This window comes from Neospora caninum, chromosome IX (assembly GCF_000208865.1).
Source record: "Neospora caninum Liverpool complete genome, chromosome IX".
In the NCBI taxonomy this organism is placed as follows: domain Eukaryota; phylum Apicomplexa; class Conoidasida; order Eucoccidiorida; family Sarcocystidae; genus Neospora; species Neospora caninum.
This window is the reverse complement of record NC_018390.1, coordinates 2,388,100-2,408,433: the sequence shown is the minus strand read 5'-3', so window position 1 is coordinate 2,408,433 and position 20,334 is coordinate 2,388,100. Positions and strand designations below refer to the sequence as shown.

The 20,334-nt window shown below is 52.3% G+C and overlaps 3 protein-coding genes and 1 non-coding gene across 4 annotated transcripts; 3 read left to right on the top strand and 1 right to left on the bottom strand.

Annotated features, from left to right (window-relative positions):
- Positions 1 to 646: 646 nt before the first annotated feature.
- NCLIV_041380 (conserved hypothetical protein) lies at positions 647 to 6,785 on the top strand (the record flags this gene model as incomplete). The annotated part of the gene is made up of 6 exons (XM_003881047.1): positions 647 to 2,904; positions 3,400 to 3,638; positions 3,967 to 4,177; positions 5,003 to 5,503; positions 6,023 to 6,154; positions 6,749 to 6,785. The coding sequence occupies 6 exons, from the start codon at positions 647 to 649 to the stop codon at positions 6,783 to 6,785; spliced, it is 3,378 nt and encodes a 1,125-aa protein (XP_003881096.1).
- Positions 6,786 to 9,883: 3,098 nt separating this feature from the next.
- Positions 9,884 to 12,599, top strand: NCLIV_041370 (conserved hypothetical protein; the record flags this gene model as incomplete). Its single annotated transcript, XM_003881046.1, has 6 exons — positions 9,884 to 10,187; positions 10,850 to 10,959; positions 11,679 to 11,740; positions 11,870 to 11,930; positions 12,272 to 12,365; positions 12,508 to 12,599. The coding sequence occupies 6 exons, from the start codon at positions 9,884 to 9,886 to the stop codon at positions 12,597 to 12,599; spliced, it is 723 nt and encodes a 240-aa protein (XP_003881095.1).
- A 1,706-nt stretch (positions 12,600 to 14,305) lies between these two features.
- Positions 14,306 to 14,387, bottom strand: NCLIV_t110003. Its single transcript has one exon. It is a non-coding gene; the product is annotated as a tRNA-Ser (tRNA).
- Positions 14,388 to 19,462: 5,075 nt separating this feature from the next.
- On the top strand, positions 19,463 to 19,843 carry NCLIV_041360 (conserved hypothetical protein; the record flags this gene model as incomplete). Its single annotated transcript, XM_003881045.1, has 1 exon — positions 19,463 to 19,843. The coding sequence occupies one exon, from the start codon at positions 19,463 to 19,465 to the stop codon at positions 19,841 to 19,843; it is 381 nt and encodes a 126-aa protein (XP_003881094.1).
- Positions 19,844 to 20,334: the final 491 nt, after the last annotated feature.

Here is a 20,334-nt window from a genome sequence, read left to right as displayed (position 1 = left end):
TTGCTCCATGCGGCCCCCCTTGTCTCCCCGTCGTTCCCGAGGATTACAGTGGAGTCTACGACTCCAACGGCTTCATCCGGAGGCTCGAGCTTATCACCTTTCAGAGCAAGATACGCGAGCACACGCTGTGTTTCCTGGTTCAAAATCTGTGGACGCCTCGCGGAAAAGCCGCAAAAAACGCGACGCCTGAACTTGCCACGCCTGTCTCGTCGCTGCTTCTCCATCGGTGACATCCCTTTCCTTGTGGTCTTTGTTTGTCGGTGCCGGGGGCTCCATTTTGCCGCTCTGCATGCGTGAATTTCCCTGCCTTTTCTCGACTTGTATGCCTCTGTCGCGTGCCTCACAGTCACCAGAGTTCCTCACAGGGCCTCAGCTTCTTGGTCGTCGATATCCGCTGCTCAACGGGCTGCAATTCACAGCCTAGGCGTGGTCCCGACTCCTGCGCCGCTTTTCACATTTTCAGGAGGCGGCGAAAGATACAAAATGCCCATCTCGGGAGAACAACGCGATTGAACGCACAGTCTGTCGGGCCGTGTATATCGCGCGCATAGCACCAGGCTGACGGCGGCCCATTCTTCTCGTCTCTCCCCGTTCCCATACGGATCGACATCTGGTCGCGTTCCTATGTCACCGGCCGTCCGCAACCATGGACTTTTCGTCAAAAAAGATCTGCTCTCGTCTGTGGCCCAATCGCCGCGCGCCAGGGGACCTGTGCGACTTGAAACGCGCCGCCCTCAGGCAGCACGCGGGCGGCTTTCTGACGCTTCACGCCGCGCTTCTCTCTCTGCCAGCCCTTGTCTGTCTTTTCTTCTGCCAAGATGCCGACGCAGTGCGGCTCGCGGGAAATGCCCCTTCCGCTCAAGGGACGCCAGACCCAAGCCTGCTGGTTCTTCATCCCCTTCAAGAGCTCGTGCCTTCTCTAGCGCTGCACGCTTTTCCTCCGTCCCTCCATCACCTTCGTCTTTTTCGCGCACTCCCGCTTAATGGAGATGTCGACCGGGTAGCGAGAAGCCGAGGTACGGACGAGGCAAACGCGCCGCCGAGAGCCGCTGAAACGTTGACGGAGCAGGTCAGCGCGTCGCCGAGGCGAAACTCGATGGTGCTTGCCGTTTTGCCTTCGCGACACCATGAAGGACTCCCTAGGGATCCGCCCGAGATCTTACCGTCGGATGTGTGTGGCGCTTCTGTCATTTCTTCTCTCTTTGGCTCGTCGTCACGTGGTTTGTCCGCACCTGTCTCTGCCCTGTCCGGCACTCTCATCGTAAGCGTGTCTTCTCCAGAGGCCAGGGCCGACACCGTGTCTCCCTCTTCAGTTCACACTCTGCCGTCCTCCTCTTTGGGCGTCTCTGCTCCCTCTCCTTCTCAATCGTCTCCGTCGTACGTGCCTTCGTCATCCCTCCTCGCCGCCGCCGCCTCCGCAGCGTCTTGCTGCGACGCAGTCGTCTTGCCGATGCCCTATTCTCACCTCAGTGCACCTATTTCTCTTCTCGGCCAGAAAGAACCGCAACTGCTTCTTCTCTCGGCTGCGATTGAGCAGCAACTCCACCTGTCTCGGGGCATCGCCGTCGGGCGCACAAGTTCGTGCGCCACGCTGGCAAACGGCGCGACTGCGTCGCCTGTGGAGGTTGCGCCCGCCCACTTCTCGCGTGCAGCCGCCGCCCTCGCCTCTGGCGAACCGGCAAGGAGGCCGCGGAGCGAGGGCGGCGATCGTCAAAGTGACGGAGGAAACGCTACACAAGGAAATGGGGAGTCGTCTAACGAAGGTCGGTGTGTCTCAAGGACTTCGAATTGCGACCAGTCAGAGGTAGAACGCGTCGTGACCAAGAGAAAGCCTCTCATTATTCTTGTGACCGACTACACCGATGTTTCCGCAGGACAAAGTCAGGCGGAAACGCCGACGCTTCCAGTCATCGCGCTCGGCCCGGGGAATATCATCGAGGATGTATCTCTCGGGAGAGGGCCTGAAGATGACAGCCTCAGCTGCTTTCAGGGCAAAACCTCGCGGCAGCGGTCGAAGCTGTCTGCAGAAGAGCGTCAGAGGGACGATCGATCTCGCGGTCAACGCAGAGCGACAGCCACCGCAGTCAGACTGCTCCTCGAAAGGCTCTGTCGCAACTTAGACCCTCCGGGCGCGTTAGCAGGGACATCGCAGGACGACGAGAAAGGTGGAGAGACGGGCGAAAGAGGCGCAGGGGACTACGAAGATAGGGGTCACCCGCCGTCTGAAAATCGCAAAGGAGAACGAAATCTGGAAGGAGATTCAGGCTCCACCGCAAGCTTCGTCGAGATTCCGCCGCGTGGTACGATGGAGCGTAGCAGCATCGAACGAAATCAGAAAGAAGATGCGGTAGACAGGAGATCGGCGGTGAAAGAGAATTCCGGCACGGGTCTTGATTCCCTTTATTCCGCCTACGTCGTCTTTGTGCCTCCGACTCCTGCTCAGAATCTTGGTGGAGGTGCCGGTCCAGATCAGGCGCGCGAGCGACGGGACGAAAGCTTGCAAATTTCTCAACGTCTCCAGCGTACAGTTGAGGGGATTGTTTTGTTGTTTAAGCAAGAAAATGCGAGTTCTCGTTCCTCGGATGTGGACGAATCTTCATCATTCTCCGCTCTTCAGTCGCTTCCTCAGGTTGCCGGCGTGTATGAAAGATTGCTGGGAGAGAGCAGCAGACGCTCCCAAGATTCGGCTTCTCGTAGCGAGGACTCCAGCGTCGAAGCGGAGGACAGCCTCCCATCGACCGAGGCCAGGCAGCAAACCAGGCTGATGGCAATCGAGGCGCGGAGATCCACGTGGGCTGCTGTGAGAGACATTAGACAGGCCATGGCCAGTGGCGACGCCGAGCCGGCCTCGAAGGTGGTTTGCGAATACGCACTGAGAAGGATCAAAGACCAAACGAAAGATAGGTGAGGCACGACGGAGGTGTGCTTGGAGGGACGCCAAGGGAATTCTCAGAGTTTAACGGTTAGAATTGTTCAGAGAAATTGGTTTCAGTTTCACGGTTGTAGGCGTTCAGTCGATAACCTCAGTCTCGCTGTGGCGTGTGCCAAACGCCCACTGCGTCTCTCACAGTACCAGCACGTCGCAGTGCAGAGAGTAGGACGTCACTTATGGATCTGTTACATCGATTTATCACATGCAACAGAAGTCGCCTCGGATCCGTGAAAGAGCGTACTTGGAGCTCTGGTTCTTGCTGCCTTTTCATGTGTCCGTGTGTACTGAGCTACCACATCGGCCACAGGTACCGCTCCTCTCAGTTGCTGCACTTGTGTAACGTCTCGGATGATCACGCAAGGATTCTGTGTCTATTTTGTTTGCTGAAGGCACATTCGATGGGCATGTGTCGTTTATGTTCCATGGCGTTAGGTCTGATTTGATATAACCTTGTCTCACCTTTCCAGGTTCGATGCTCTTCTAAACCTCCAGCCTCCGCCCTTCCATGTAGGGTACTCGCGATCCTTCCCTGTAGTCGCCTCCGAGCTTCGGCGTGCGGCGCTACAGCTGTTTGAGTCCTCGGCTCATCTAGTCAGAGAGCAGATGATGAAGGCAACTGAGAAAGCAGACTTCAATCAGAGAAGAAAATGCTTCCGCGCAGTCGAAGAACGGTTTAGGGAGGAGCTTGACAGGGAGATCACGAGACGTAAGCGCGAGGGAAAAGAAGTGACAAAAGAAACACAGGTAGAAAATATTCTTCCCTGCTGCGCACCTCTCATGCGTTTTTGTTTGCGCAGGTCGAGACGCGTTCATAAGTAGTGACATGGATATACGCCTGTGAATCCCTCGCTGTCTTTGGATTGAGGCTCCGTTCGTCTACATGCCCCTACGTACCCTGCAGAAGGCCCCGCAGCCACTGTGTCGGTGCGTGTCGATACTCATCTTCACACGTGCACGTGTATATGCACCCGAATGTTGCTTCATCGTCTCTGAAATTTCCATTTGCTTTTGTGCGTTGCGTGGTTTCCTGTCAGAGCTTTCGCCGCGCTACTTCCTGCAGCTGAATGCCTTGCGGGCAGAGATAACCCGCCAGTTCCGGACCCAGCTTGACCATGTTCAGAAAGAGCAGCTCAGTGCGCTAGAGGCCTTTCTCATGCGTCGACAGCAACCAGGTCTACCGCAGAGTGACGAGGGTGAAGAAGAGGAAACGGTTCCTGAACTGCTGAGTTTTCGACGCTTCTCGAGGTGACGACACAATGGCGATCTGTTTGGGATGGTAGACTGGCAGTCGCGGCGCCCGAATGTTTGTCGTTGCGGATCGATTGACTCCGTCACTGTTCCGCCCTCGCCAGACAGTTCTTGTGTTCCAGGAAGCGGTTCTGATTTTCATACCAAATAGGCCAGATCCCGGATGCAGATATGTGTTCGACGCGTCAGCAGATTCTGCTACCAAGACTCCTGGGGGGTGCTCTGTGTGTGGCACACTGCACGCACTCCTTCCCCCATGTGCTTGTGCTCGTCTGCGAGATCACGCCTCGAACCGACTCCACGGCCCTCACTTCCCGTTTGCTTTGTCCGTGCATGCTTCTCATTATCGATAGCGGGGATGCCGGCGTTCCCTCTCCATCACCCCTGGTTTGCAGCTTTCCAGTTGCGGGAGAACGGAGTATAAGCCGTGTATCTGTAACGATTAAACTGGAGATTTCCACGGATACCTGGGACGCCGAACGGGTGCCAGAGTCTTCCTACTGTGTCCTACCCTATGCAGACTCAACCCCGTAACCTAGGCAGGGTCTTCCATCTGCGAGCCTTCGTACTCAACGGGCGTGGCGTTATTAGCCGAGACTCATGCGTGCATGTATCTCCATAAAACTAGTGATTCACTAGCGTGCTCGTGAGTACATATCCTTCCATTTTGCAGCGGGTGCTCTACGTGTCTGTACGCACCCGTGATTGTAGGGCTCCACATGTCTTTTTAAGGTTGTTCGAGAAGACCGCGCCAAAGCTGGACGTCTCCGACGCAGTGTGGAGTTTACAGTGGTTCCCCTCTCTCCTGTCTTTGTCTTCTAGGCTTACTCAAGCTCTCCTAAAGGCTGCCGGGACCGCGTTTCTCACAGAAATGCGTCGTTTTCATCGTAGCTGTTCCCCGTATCTTTTGCTCCAGCTCACAAGGTCCTTCGAGTCGCCTTCTCCCTCGTCGTCAAGCGCTTCGAGGCGTATTCTGGCGCTGCTTGAGCAGCGCCAGCACCTTCGTTTGCTGGAGAACCTGCGAGAAATGGCGAGTTCCGTGCTTCAGCAGCAGCAGCTGTTACTCGCGGAATATGCGGGCGGGTTGAAAGGCGGTATCTGGTCCACGAATCCGGTTGCCAGTTGGGTTTTGGATGGCCTCGCCGAGACGTCCGAACGCATGCGAGCGAGTCGTGCAGTACAGGCGGTCAGACACGCCTTAGCAAAGGCAGAAAGCCAATCCACTGCCGTTCGCACACTGCTGGGGTGGTGGCGAAGAAGAGCGCCCGTGGAAGTGTCTCTTCAATATGTCAGTCCCACTGCCTTTGGGCTCAGCAATTTCCGGTAAGCCCTGGAAGGACAAGCTCGTGACGAATAGAGACATGTCAGCGACCAAGCAGCCCTACTACCACGGAACAAGGGAACAGATAGCAAGCGGTCAGCGGCATTCAGTTGGCTACTCACGTGTTCAGGAGCTCAGTAGACGATAGCCAGCCTCTTTACGGTCAACACCCGCCATGAATGCGAATTCAATTTAGGAACACCGGATTGACGCACTTCGCTCTTTCTTCTTTTCATCAATCCAGTCACGGGGCTCCACGAGCGCACCTCGTCGCGTTGCGGGCCCGAGCCTCTCCGTGCCTGTATTTTCACACTGCGAGGCTGCGTTTTCTCCATGTGGCGAGCTCCGCAGGGGTGTCGATTGCTCCGTGAGCTACGCCTGCTTGCTTCAACTCTGTGAGTTCGGTAGCGCATGCAGCAGGGCGTCTGGTTTTCCGTTTAGGGGAACCGTCACAACGCTACGTGGCAGTGCCTGCTTTGTTCGAAAACGCGTTTTCTTTTGTTCTACCAACTTTTGTTTAGACGCCGCGTGGGGCTATCACCCGAGGAGACGGCACTTGCAGGGCGGCGCACGTCGCTCAAAGGAAAAATTCAGAAGCTCTGGAGCGGAGCCGAGGCCTCGTCGAGAGCCTCTCCAAGTCCCAAACTGGCGCCGTAAGCGAGCCATAAAATTCGTTGATCTCTCAGAGCGTATCGTCACTCTGTTCCCTGTTAAAAGCCCACGTGTTTGGTTAATGGGGAGAGACAGCCTGCCACGTTCTGGACATAGTCGCGTCAGTCATTGTTCCACGCCTAATCTCTTGTCATGTTTTCAGTGACCTTCATGTGCTGGTTTATTTACTGAAAAAGGCGCCATGGTGTCGTTGCGTCGTCTCAGTAGCAGCAGTTATGTTAGGATCCACTTGCGCCTGGTGTCTGGAATTCGTCGGGTTTTTTTTTGAGACGGCAGAAGACGAAAGAACACTTTTCTTCTGGGAAGTTTCGAGGAACCTCCAGTTGGCAGCCAGACAGAGTGCAGGCCTCCTCATCGGTTTGACAAAAAATGGAGTCCGCTTGTTTCTCGCAATGCTCGTTCGACCTAGGTGGGGCTAATGGTCGTTCAAGTTGGCAGGGAAACAAATGGCGGCGGCTATATTCAGACTCCTTTTGTACAGTCGCTCCATAGAATACTACCGTTCTTCTGTGGCTTTGCTATGCTGTCTCTCAGGGTCCTGGATGAAGCATTGGATGGATCTGCTTTACTGCCAGAACTGTCTCGCCTTTCATCACTCATGGTATACGGTGAATCAGCAAAACACGGGTAGTTCCGGTGTTCCGCGATTCATCCTTTTTTGTTCAGATCATCTCTTGGCTTCTCTGCAGAACTCGTTTTCTCTCTGTCTCGGTTTCTGCCTGCCTGTGACTGAGAACGAAGAATCAACTGCATCCATAGGTTTGCGATATCTCTCTTTGTACTAGCACTAACATACAAGGCATATGGTTACAATGGCAACGAGGTTTCTGCTGATTTCCTTCCTCTGGGGCTCACAAGTATCTTTCCAATCTTGGTCTTATTTTGAACACGACCGAGGCAGGGAAACCTCTACCATGTACGTCAAGGACTTCCATAAGGTGAAAAACGTGTCAGAAGCTTTGGTCGTGCAGAGACACCGTTCGAAGCATATTACAACTCAGTCAACACTTACAGAGAAAGAAGAGAATCGAGGAGAACCACGTCTCCTCCCTACTCGATTTTTCAATTTTTCAACGTTTGACGGTTTGCTCATGCCCTCTGAATGTAAGGGGACACACGACGGCTGAACGCGAAACCACTACAGCGGTAGAGTCATTTTTTATTTCACTTCCGTGGTACGCTTTGGAAACGGCATGCAGTTTCCGCTTCCATTCGGCGAAAGGTCATGTCTAGCTCTAGTCTGGTCCATTATGATCCCTGCTCGAGTACCGACTGTTAGCGGCTTACAGTCGTACTCTACGTACACGACAAAGTGGCGATGCGTTCATATGGTTTTCTGAAGGCTCACCGTTGTATTGCAAGGAGGAAACCTCGTTGATGAGAAAGCAAAAATCGCCCTCGCCTTACGCCACGTCTTTTCTCCTTAGGGATCCTCTAAGGCCCTCTCTCCTAGAATACACCTGCGACACAAGGAGCGAACACCTTGCCGCTCTCCTCTTCCCAGTGGTAAACAAAGGCACCAAGCCACCCTCATCGAGGATGACTCGACGCAGGGAAAGCGCCTGCGCACGGTTCCTTTTTTCCGCTGGCCGAATCCGCTGAAGGATGTACTCGAAGCAGCCTGTAAATGGAAAAAGTAGAGATGCAATACACGGAATATGCCGTGTTGTATATGCAGGTGAAGACCCAGTGTTCGGGCTTTATTTGCTAGAGTAGAAAAAGCTGGGAGCGAGGAACCACCGTGCTAGGGGTCTTTCGGTTGCTGTCGAAGAAGGGCTGTGACTGTCCCCGACAGAATCGTTGTTGGAAAGTGATGTTTCGAGAATGGCACTTTACAAGAGGAGATTCCTGTAGGAACGGCGAAGTTTCAAGTGTGCTAGAATTCCACGTTGCTCTCTGAAGCCGGGCGACGATGAGGGTAGTGTTCGTTTCTGTGGAACGAGCTGCAAGCAACAAGTCGGTGAACGCGCGGGAGTCACTGTAATCCCTGCGTGTGTTTTTAACACCATAGTACGAAAAAGTTTCCATCGGCCGTTAACAAGTCTGTTTTTTTCTTGCTTTCACATGTTTGGCTGTTTTCCTCTCTACGAGGTCGTCGATCGCACGTCGTGTGCTGTAGGTGATCGACAGCCGCGGGATGCGCATGCAGTCAGAGTCAGGAATTTCACAGTACACGGCGGCTAGGGTCCGATTGCATATCGTCCTCTCTCCTTCATTTGCTTCAGCCGTTTTTCTTCCGTGTGTCAATCGCACCTGAGTGTGCCACACTAGGTATTTCCGCTGCAAACGCCCTGTTTGGTGCGTCTGTGGCGCCTCGTTCCCCTCTGGCAGCCATGCGATATCAGAAGGCATGCCTGCATGCGTTCCGGAGAGCGACGTCGACGCGAAATCCTTAGGATGCGCATGCGAAGAAATCCTTCCGTTGTCTTCTGTCTTCTTCTCAATTGTTCTTCGATCTTTTGAGGATGGGTAACTTGCCAATGGTTTTTGTGTAGCTTGTCTCTCCTCCGCGGATGCGCGCAGTAGTCTGGGTACCACGCACCGCACCCGCCTCTGCACACTGCATCATCGAAACGCGTTGTGGACCATCGCGTTCTTCTCTCAAACGTTGTCCCCCGTGGTCATCTGGAGGATGCTTCCCCTGTTTGCTGAAGGTATAAAACCACAGACAAAAGATGGAAGTAGCGAGGCGCTGGTTGCACCCGCGAAGTCTCCAACACATGCAACGGCCCAAGCCAGCGGCCGTGTCGATGGAGACACCTGCTAGAGCGATATCGTTTTCTAGGTCCTGCGTTTCGCCGTCCCCCGTTTTCGCTGAAGCCTCTTCCAGCCGACTTTCCGTCCTGCACACTTTCCCTTCAGAAGACTCTCTTAGGCTTAGTCGTCCCCTTTTGTTTGCGCGCCGTGGCAGTGAGCGAGCAATTCGGCGGTGCCGGTGGACGCGACCGGCTGCTCAAAACCTTTCTTGCACGGAGTTCCGTACCCGAACCTCTAAGGGTATCGACATGCTTCGCTCGCCTTCCTGTGGAGGCTGTTGCTCTCCCCTTCTTTCCTACGCCGTTCAGCCAACCGTTTCGCGCCCGCCTCTTTCCGCAGCGCTTCGCCCTCAACACCACACCTCGTTCAGCCGCGCCTACTCGACGGCTTACCGGCCTGTCCATTGCTTCATTTCCTCCGTTTCCTGCCGCGCTCCAGCTTCGTGTGCTTTCCCTCGGTTACCTTCTGAGCCGTGTCGGTCACCAGGCCGCAGCAGCCACTGGGGCGGTATCCGAAGTTCTTCACTCAACTTCTCTGGTCTTTCCAGAAAAGTTGGGGCGGCGCCCGTCACATTTGCCTTTGTATCACCACTTGCACCGCAGCCACTGCGACAAACTCGTGTGTGCTTTCTCGAGGGAGTTCCACCCGTCTCATCGGGTTTCTTCCGCTCTCTTTGCCCTTCCCTGTCGTCATCGGTCTTCGTTTCTGTTTCACTCTTTCACTCGAACGCTGAGTCAGTACCATTTTCCGTTACTTTTTCTCGTGCCGCGGTGCCCCCGCTTCCCTCCATATTGTCAGTGTCTTCTTGTGCTTCCTCCAGTTTGTCCACGCGTTCTCATTTGAACTCGTTGGATTCGCCGTCTCTTCCACTAGGCCGAAAGCGCCAAGGCGGAAAGAACGAGGAACTCGGGCGGTTTCCGCGGAAAAGTTCGTCTTTCCACGACCCTGTCCAAATGAAGCTGTCCAGTCGGTTGTTCGGGTCTGCTGATGGGTGCCGGGCAAAAGCACCTTTCTTCCTCCACTCCTGCCGTCGCGCCTTTGCAGCTCCCGCAGGCGGAAGCGCAGGCCGGAGTCGAAGCAGCGTGGGTCTTGTTCTGGGGAGCAACGCGAAGTCCCTAGTCGATATTCCAGTCCGGCCAAAACCGAGACGGTTTTTCGATCTAAAGACGTTTAAGCGCTTTATCTTACGATTCAAACAGAAAGAAGAAGAGGCTGAAGAACTTCTTCTCAAACGAACATACACCAAACCTCTGCCCGGTGAGACGATATAACTCTCCGACGCTCGTGGCAAGTTGCAGATCGATGGATGCGCAGCATGTGTTTCAAATTCCATGCCTGCGTCAGCGTCTGTCACCGCACAAACGGGTTTCGCTGCAGTCTGTAGCCGTTACCTTAGCGTGTCGCATTGAAGCCTAAGTATCTGCATGGTAGCTGGTTTATCGTAGCAATGCCAATGTCGCCTTTGTGTAGCTCCTCCCTCGCATTTGTCCGCGCAAGCCTGTATCTTCATGCGAGAAAATGAGAGAGAAATTTCCCCTCCTGAACGTTTCTTTCGTGGCTTTCATGTACCACGACAATACACATGTATACCTACCTTTTATGTGTCTCCATCTATGCAAGGCATGCGTGCTTTTATGGTGTTATTCTAGCATTGCTTGTTGCAGTATAGGTACCTCGGAGCGTATCAATGCGCGCTTGCCAAAATCGAGCAGTTCACTGTCTAGCCTCGTGTTCATTCACTGCTTTTGGGCACTCCTTGTCCGGGGAAAACGGTTGGAATTCCCCAGAGCCCCGCATGCGAAACATCGAACAGAATCTGCGCAACTAGCTGCACATGCGCATGTACAACTATATATATCACTTCGTCCCCCTTCCACTTTGCTGGCGTTTCTCTGCGATGTGCGTCTTCTTCATTTCAGAGGGCTGGACGGTTCTCACGTTTCTGGAGAAGATCAAAATCGGGGAGAACGCAGAAGAAATTGCCGCGGCCTTCAGCTCCTGGACAGACCTCGCCAACGCCACTATAGACGTGAGTTACGGGCTCGAGAGCATTTCGGCTCTCGCCTCTTCGGTTTTGCGTGGTATGAATATGTCAGTTCTATGCGGAGCCTGAGCAACCTATGGAGGAGGCAGAGTCGATTCCTTACTTCTGTGCGGTTCCGTATTAGCAGCACACTGAGTTTAAAAATGAGGGAACAGCGGCAGCTTCGCCTATTCAATTGGAGGTGAAGCGAACGGCGATAGGTTCATGTTACGTTGTCTGTGGAACACGCGGATATATTGCTCTGCCGGCTGACCGGGGGTGAACGAAGGAAAGGAACACGGTTTTTGGCGACGCGTTGCACCGTTGCCAAGCTACTACCAGCTCTCAGTGTTCAACGATCTCTTCATTACGCCGTTGACTGAATGATGGATGTACATGGACACAGGTATATCCCTCTACCTGTGTATACGATTTAAATGTCCAATATAGCTGTTCGTTCCGTCGCACATCCAATTGTGTGTGAGTCTGTCTACTTTTGTGGCTAGTCATATGTATCTCACTCTGTCTGCATGGCAGTATCTTTACATTTTTTGTATCACCCCTCCGTCGTCTGCGAATAGCTGTCTGCCGGCGTTTCAGGAGACACCCTTCAAGGCAGTGAAGCTGTTTCCGTAGGATCCTGTATGCCCCGATGAATTGCTAGCAGACTGTGCTGCAATGGCAGCGGTTGCATGAGTTTTCTTGTTCCGTGTTCTTCCACTCAGGAGCTGCAAAACATTGAAGGACTGACGAATCAGCAGAGGAGGTCGATCGTTAAGCACATCCGGTGAGAGGCGGTTGCGTTGTTTCCACAGAGTTTTAGTCCTATTTTCACAAATGCACCTCACCCTGTAGAAGAACCTGGGACGTCCGGGAGTCGGTTTGGTACAGGTTTCTGGGTCTGCGTTTTTCGTAGGCTCTACAACCATGGCTTGTGGCCGGAGAACTCGTATGAGGATTACATCGACAAATTTCAAGTGAGTGTGAAGAGCGGAAAAGCCCCTCTATGGCTTCAGTGCTGTGGGCACGACGCCCCTGTGAAGGTGAATACATTCGTGTCAGTTTCTACATGTAGACAGCGCGAACGAAGAAGCAAATTCCCACATTCGAGACAGGAACCTGGGGATTGTACCCATTCTTCTGGGGTCGTGTTCCGCGTTCGATCACTGCTATAGTATATGCCCTTTCGCAGACCGGGATCGCTAGTTCCCGTGTAAGATCATTGGCCACGCTTCTCGCAGCGTTCGTTAGCCTCATTGATTCGTAATGTCAATACAGTTTATCTGGATGCTCTCGGTGTTGGTTCTGAATAAAACAGGCGCCCCCGCTGGAGAACGAGAACAAGGAGTGGACAGAGGCAGACGACGCGCGACTCCTTGAGCTGGCGGCGCAGTACGACGTTTCCTTCGGAGGTGGGCACTGATTAGTACTCGACTGGTCCCTGAGACCCGACTTTAAGGCATTGTGCTCAAGTTTTCACCCGCTGGATTCGGCTGAGAATGCTGTGCTGTCATGGGTTGACCTCTTTCCTGTCCACCGCTGGTGTGTATGCAGACCCCTGGTTGTACATCTCGTGGGAGATGCAGCGCGACTTTGTCGACGTCCAGACGCGCTACGAGCAGCTTGTTACCATTCCAAAGGTATGATAGAAGCCGACGTGCTGTGACCTGGTGTGTATTTTCTACTCGTTGCCACGGGGCTGTGCCTGCTCTTGACTATGCCAGATATTATTGAAGCTTTATTCCGGCGCTGCAGAAGATGCAAGCGGGCTTTCTAGCAGACCTTTCACCAGAGTTAGCCATCGTACTCGAGGCACAACTAGAAGCTCCGGATGCTCGGATTTTGACCCTAAACCCCGCTAACTGGGTTTCATATCTCATACGTGTCTATCCGGAGGATACGGGGGGACGAGGCAGCTCTTAGTTGTCGTTCTTTCTCTGTCGATTCTCCATTCGAATTTTTTCCAAGTTACGCGTCGTTATAGCTGCCTACTTCTCCACTGCATACTTATTTGAGTCCCTTGATCGTCGTTTGTCATCCTGCGACACCGATGTTGCCGGCGAGATCCCCTTTGAACAAATTGGCCAGTCAACCAAGATTACATACCCTGTTGTTCATTGCTTCTTGCCTGTCCTTTCTTTAGAATAGGGAGCGGCGATGTGAAGCCGTGCTTACAAAGTGCACGAAGCCGTTATTCTTCTCGAGATATTTCAAACTTCTGCCGTCAATGCTCTACGTTATCCCCTCCAAGACCCATTTCAACACAGAGCCGGCGCGGCCTTTCTCTCTTCCCAGCCCGTTTGCGGCTTATCGACGAAACGATTGCTTCCGCCAGTCGCCCCCGTCGCTCTCAGCGGATGCCACCGATAACAATAAAGGGCTATGAACGCCGGAACAGACCGTGCTGTACCGGCTTCCGAAGAAAGCGCCGTTTTTCTACACGGTTGTTGAGCAACTCTGTTCTCCCTCCTTCCATCACGTGAATGCATACAACTACATAGGGAGGCGTTGGAAGCGATTATATAGAAGCCATCATTAATTGTAGGCGGAAACCGCTGTCCCATGAGGACGAGCGAAGAGAGGCGAAAACTCCGTAGTTGCACTGGAGGCCCCTCTCCTGCTGTTGTTTGGGTGTATGGACGCCTGTGAACGATGTTTGACATTGCAGTTGCAAATAGGCGTTTCTGCTGAAGACCGAGCACCAGTTAACAGCACACGATTCTCCGATACCAATCCCGCTAATGTCGGAAGCGTGTGCAGGAATTGGGCGGATTTATTTGGACGGATTCAAAGTTGTTGGAAGGTCTTACCGGTCGCAGAGCTTTCCCCCATCAAGACACACAGGACTGTCTCGTGAATGTGCTGAGTACGTGTCCTTAGTGTTCGCTTGGTGACAATGAAACATTCCAAACCCGATGGGATGAGATAGCGACTGTCCAGCAAGTTCAGAGCGTGGCGAACGTCAGGATTTCCCCTGCACTGACAGCCTCCACTGCTTTATCCCGCCACCGCCTCGAGCACCCGATCACGCTGCCTGGGGGCTTCTTGTGATCACTGATAGTATGAACGAGCGCATACATTGATATATTACGAAAGAATCGTTCGCGGCGCGTACGCCTGAAAACTCTGGTCAGTTAATTGGTTCATAGGCGTCGTCATTTTCAACTTGGGAACTCATACTTCAACAAATGAGTTCACTTCACGCATGCGATGAAGAGGGAGGAGAAGGGGGCAGATTAGTAAGTACCCCTCTCTACAGGGCACACGATAGGCAAGGGACGCAAACCAGGTCCACGGTGACACTGAACTCTTCGAAAGTAGTAATTCCAGCATTTGTTGATACGCACTGAACCGACAACGGCAGGATTCGAACCTGCGCGGGCAGAACCCAATGGCTTAGCAGGCCACCGCCTTAACCGCTCGGCCACGTTGTCGAAAATAAAAGAAACGCACTGACGCAAAAAAAGAACTGGTAACAGTTTGCTTCAGTTCAGAATGATTTGTGTAGAGGCGGGTTGCTTGAATGCATGTCCCTTTTCGAATCACGTAACACTGCAATCCATGCGGGAGAATTTTTAGGGTGCAGCTACCCACACTCTGGCGCGGGCGTGCAACGAGAAACTCTACAACTAATGCTCCTCAATAGAAGTCTATAGACGGTCATCTTCTTTGATGGTCCTGCAGAGTGTAAACGTTCGAATACGCGGTGTCGCCTGTTTCGCAATGACCCTGCACAACGGGCGCGAGAGTTTACGCTCTACCTCGGCAATGCGCCGGGCAATTTATCCGGGCACGCCGTGTGAGGCGCTGGCATTTCCTGGTGTTTGACAAGACTACAAATCCACAGAGTTTTTGTCCAAGCAAGAGACTAGAGAAGAGTGACTCGATGCCTCAGCGTCGACTGTCTCCATAGGCAAGCGGCTAAACCACCTGACAGCATCCTCATCGGCTGTCGCTTCATCGGCGCAGCGCGTGCCCGGCAGTTGACGTACGAAGATCTTTCTTTCGGCAATACCATGCCGCCGCAAGTTGCGCATCCCCTCTGTCGTGCAGGGAAGATATTAATATTGCTGAAGGAGGTCGCTTATGTAAGGAGAGGTTGGGCCAGCTTCACACGGTATGGCAGCTACTGAGGTGACGCAGCAATAACGACCTCATTTGCTCATCGCGGAGTCTAGTCACGTGACGAAAGTTGTAGGCTCAAGGGCCGGGAAAATCCTTGTTTCACGTTCATCCATCTTTCTCGTCGTGGCCTCGAGACCCCCCTAGGCTTTTCCCCATTGTTCCCAAAAAGCGAACCTGTAGAGCCTTGGAACTTTGGCCCCTAAGTATGTCACTGTAATATGTTGTACCGCAAGGGACATGGCCAATTTGCAGCAGCTCTCGGTAGATCAGTAGGGGCGTCGGCCAGGATCTCCAACAAGCGCCAGCCAAGTCCTATTGAAGCAACCGAAGTGTTTTTGTTCGAAATACAAAAAAGCTGGAGGACACCTTGTCTCCACATTGTACAGTCAAAAAGATCAGTCGCTACGCAACTATGCAGCTTCCTTGTGGATGCTTTTGGGAAATACGGTTGTATCATAGCTGGCATCATGGACGTCGACCCAGCATTGTTCTCAACACATGATACTGAGGGCCATAGAAAAGGCACTCTCTTGAATATCTACATCGCAGCCACAGAAAACTGCAGCATGCATGATACTAGAGGGTCACAAGTCGTGCCTCACATGCGTTTTTTTCCGAGGGTGGCAACGAGTGCGTGTTCCCAAGAAGAGACATCATCAGTTCCGTCTCTATTAGCAGTGACGAATCGCTACAGGGCACTAGCTTGGAGTGTTCGGGGGACACATCTGGGTGTGGCAAACTCTATAAAATGTTTTGCTGTCAATTTTCCTGACGCAATAATGCCCTTCTGCGGGTGGCACCGACGTGTGCCGCATGCTCCTTTCCGGGTCATGGACACAAGGGGGAGGCAGAACAGGCATAGTTTTATGGATTTTTTCGAACACGTGCTGGCCAGGAGTCTCCATGGTTACCAGGACGTGTTTCCCTCGTTCTGTGCCTCACTATGTCGTGTCCTACGATGGCTCTCATATAGATGCCGGAAAGTATCCTGTTTTTCCAGCCCAGGTTGTTTCGGGGGCTTGACACAACGGAGACACGGGCTCCCGAGTGTCGTCGTGTTACTTGTCTTGCTCAACCTTTGTCGGACCGAAGGGAACAAAAGTTCTCATTCAACCTCTGGTCACGTCACCGAAGAGGTACAAAAATTGTATATCGTATCACCGAGTAGCAACAACGCGCTCGCTATTTCACCTGATGAACCTGTAAACAACGTAACAGCTCCTTTCCTGAGCATTTGTGAAGATGACACTGACTACAACGGTTCCGAAGAGACGCGAACGGGCGAAAATGACAGCGGATTCACCGGGACAGTTTTGGGGCGATGTGTTGCGTCCAAAGCTCAATACCTACAGTCGAGAAGACCACAGCCTCCTCCGAGTGAACCAACCTTGAATTGTCTTGAGGGGACACCTGAGGCGTCAAATTCATCAGGGGGTAGCACACAGTGCAGTGGCGGAGTTCCCGCACATCCACAACCTGGTGCTCGCCTTCCGGAGGCACGACAAAGTGTTGTTCCAATAGTAGTCCATCCTTCTGCTGGTTTGATCGAAAATTCGGAGCCGTTGGTAGTTACGTTTCCTCGTTTAAATGCAAGTTCCGCAGAGTGTAGGCCGCCACGAGCCCCTCAAGTGTCTGCTGGTCGAGAAAGCGGTCGCATCAATGCCACTGTGGATACAGGAATTAGACAACGGAGTGCTGCCGAAGAATCACGCTCTGGTAACTTTCCAGTGCGGATTGTGTCATCCTGTGGAGTAAAGCCCGAAAAGCCAAACGACAATGATGACATCCCAGGTTCTTGGCAGGAACTTGACTCCTCAACTTACCGATTCGATCCGCTCCTGCCATGGCCAACAGACTGTATTATTTATGTGAAATATGATGCACTTCGTGGAAGTCTCACCCGTTTCGTTGACACGGGTTTTCGCGGCCATAGTGTGTGTGAAGGAAGCCTTAGTATTCATGTGGATGACCAGCATAAGGTAGGTGGAAACGTGAGTTCTCCTTCGCAACAAGAAAAAATACACCAAAGAATCTCCCATCCTCCTTACAGTCCACAGCACAGCTTCGTGCTCCAGGCATTCTTCACTGCATCTCTGAGATTTAAGATCGACAGTGTCACATCAGCGACAGCATCGGCCGCATCTGGTGGTTTCTGGACTCCTGTAGATCTTGAGGGAAAATGTGCGGATTGGCTTGCTTCTGCTTACGAAGTGCCGCCTGATGGAAAGCTAAGACTTCTTTTCTCGTTCCCTATCGACATCGACCTCCTTCGTGACCCACAGCAGACTTTCCTAGCGGTAATCCATTGCCAAGAGAAAAGCAGAGCAAAGCAAAATGAAGAGCCCTCTTCAGTGCCATATCTCGCGTCTGATTGTCCACGAATACTTTCCTTTGAGGGAGAAGCGCATGATGGTGATCAGCGGAACTCGTCACCAGCACCGCCTAAAAGGAGACAGTTGTCAGCGGTCGGGACTACGGATGAAGTGGTGAACCTCTTGACCACAGTAGAGCGAACTAGCAGGCAGGCAGACAAAAGCAATGACCCTGGAATACGGCACGGACGTGATTCCTTTACCGAAAAGCGTGGCAGATCTTTCTTTTACGAAAATGCGGAGAGGTTGACCCGATGTGTTGATATGACGTTTCCAAATCCGCTGAGAACCGATGCTTTGTATCGAATTGTCCTTTTGGAGAACAAAAGGTCAGTGCACCATGCAAACAGGAACACAACTGTGATTCGAAGTTTTTGAAATGGTTGCAATATCAACTTTCCGCCAGGGTGGCGGGAAACCGGAGTTCTTTGCCACCGCTCTGTTTTCCGTTGCTGTTCCATGAAAGGGAAATATTTGATAGATCGCTGGCTACTTGTGCAGTCCGTGAGACATATTTATACATCCGAGTTTCAAATGTATGAATTATACTGTACATTCAAAACAAGGCAGGCAGTATGCATCTGTCGGGTGTATTAACGTTTTTCTGTCATCTATGGCCACCGCCAGCGTGAGCAATCGACTGCCTGCCAGATGGCTTGTTCGTAGAGTGTTCAGTCCGGCCATCGCTTCTTCGGAATCGAGTGTTCTTTCGAGTAGCTAGGAGAAACCTTATAACGTTTGCCGGCAGGGAGAGATTGGAAGCAATTCTGCCCATTGACCCCCTTTCCGGCGACGTTCCCACAGACATCACATTTAGAGGTTTGCATTTAGATGTTTGTCTGTTCTGTTTATTTTTTTTTTCTTAATGTACCTTTAGATATCGCGTCAACCAGAGCGGCCCATACGGTTTCGCTTGGGCAAGTCAGTCTGGCTTTCAAGCGGACGGCGTTATACGTGAAGAAAAATCCAGCGAGTTCGGTAACTCCTTCTTCCCCTCTCATCCAATATCTGCTACGAGAGCAACCTTTACAAACACGCATCCATCCGCGTGGTGGCCGGCAGAGAAGATATCCGTTTTTATAACAGGAACCAGGGCGTTTCGTTTCACATCGTGTTCGCCGCGGAAGGCCAGCAAAGGATTAGGGCTTTGTGCGCAGGGCGTCAAATTTCTTCCTCAAACAGAGACTTCGGTGCGTAAAAGGGAATCACAACGAAGTTCTTTATGGGAGGAGTTGAAGTTAGACAGAGATGTGTCAAGGAGGTCGCACGAGGAGAGATCAGATGAGCATGTCTTCGGCAATTTGAGCAGGGCTGCATATTCTCGATCCGTGGAGACAGACACAGTGCCGCCGACTCATTTTGTCAAGATAAGATACCAAAGGCTACGTCTTGAGGCACTTCATGGCCTCCCCGCGGGCTTCGACTCAGGACACTTTGCCCGCTGTCTCCTTTTGAAGGAATTCCGTGGCCAAGCGACTCACCTGCCGCTTCAAGTCAGGCGTGTGGGGAGTCATACGCTTGAGCTCTTTTCACCGGAGCTGCTTCCTAGCCGAAAATATCATCTGCGTGTAAGAACAAAGCAATGCAGTGAAAATGAGCCTCCGCCTTCAGATGGATTGGGTATGCCCTTGTCGGACAGCGATCTTTATTTTGAAATGGAAGAAGGCCCGAAAGATTCTTTGGTAACCTTCACTGGAGCGGTCTGGTTTCCTATCACCCCGGATGTCTCAAGTAAGGAGGAAAAATCCACTCATCGTTCTAAGCAAGCCAATATGGATCCCTACACCTAATGCATGTTCAAGCTGTTGGAGAGAATGAAAAATACCGTTTTTGAACCAAATAGTAACCAGAGCATGCAGCGGCCCGTATAACGGTAAGTTCGAGTTGTGTGAACATGCTGTCCAGGGATGGAAACCGACTCTTCGAAGGCAGTTTTGTCATTGTACTGAGACAATAGTTTCATCTTGTAGATTAAAATCGGTTATGAGTTTCTACTGGGATCTGTTTTTGTGATGCTTTTCATAGTGAGCATGAAGACCAAGGGCGGGATGGAAGTGTATTCGGCTTTCAAAAGCATGACTCCCCATCGAACAATCGACTTCAAAGGAGATACTCTATGGCCAACATCATCGCAGGAAGGGTCCCGTAGACCTCCGTCTGCTACCATCGATTCGTGGGACGTCTTCGTCACACCCCTGGATGATCTTTTCAGAAAACACAACAAGCACGAAGTGGGACGAAGCCACGGTAACTTAGGACAGCCGGAGGGACGTGAAAGTTTCGAGGACACTCAAGAAGCAACGTCTCGGAGTGAACTGCTTCTTCAGGCTCTCCAAGCGGTGGAAGTGAATTTCTACAGGCAATCCTCGCTTCTGTTAAGGTATGTTGAGTAACATGTTTCGGTATTGGATGGGGAAGCGTAATCGATTGAACAGAGTGTGGTAAAAAGCTACCGACACCGTAAGAATACGAACCCCCTCATCTAGCAGCTAGTGTTAGTCGCAACAGTGTATGTAGCGTCTACATGATGACTCTCCAGGCAGCTGATTTTGCAAGGTGGTAGTGTAAATAACATTAGACCCTGCTTGAAGGAGCCAGATGGACACTCGTGGGCGAGGCATCTGTACCGGCAGAAATAAAGCTTAAGTGTAGGATAAGTGTCATGCAGTGGCTAAACGTAGAGCGGCTGAAGTGCCCCTACGCAATATGGCGGTATCGAAAAAACATTCCAATACAGCCACAAGCAGGTCGACCGCCACCAGAATTAATCCGGATGGCATTCAATAGTAGATACCCTTCCTCTCAAACGGTGCATCTTAACAACTTCAAGAACGCAAGACAAAGGGCCTCCTTCCCTCATTAAAGCATGTTACATTTACATGGC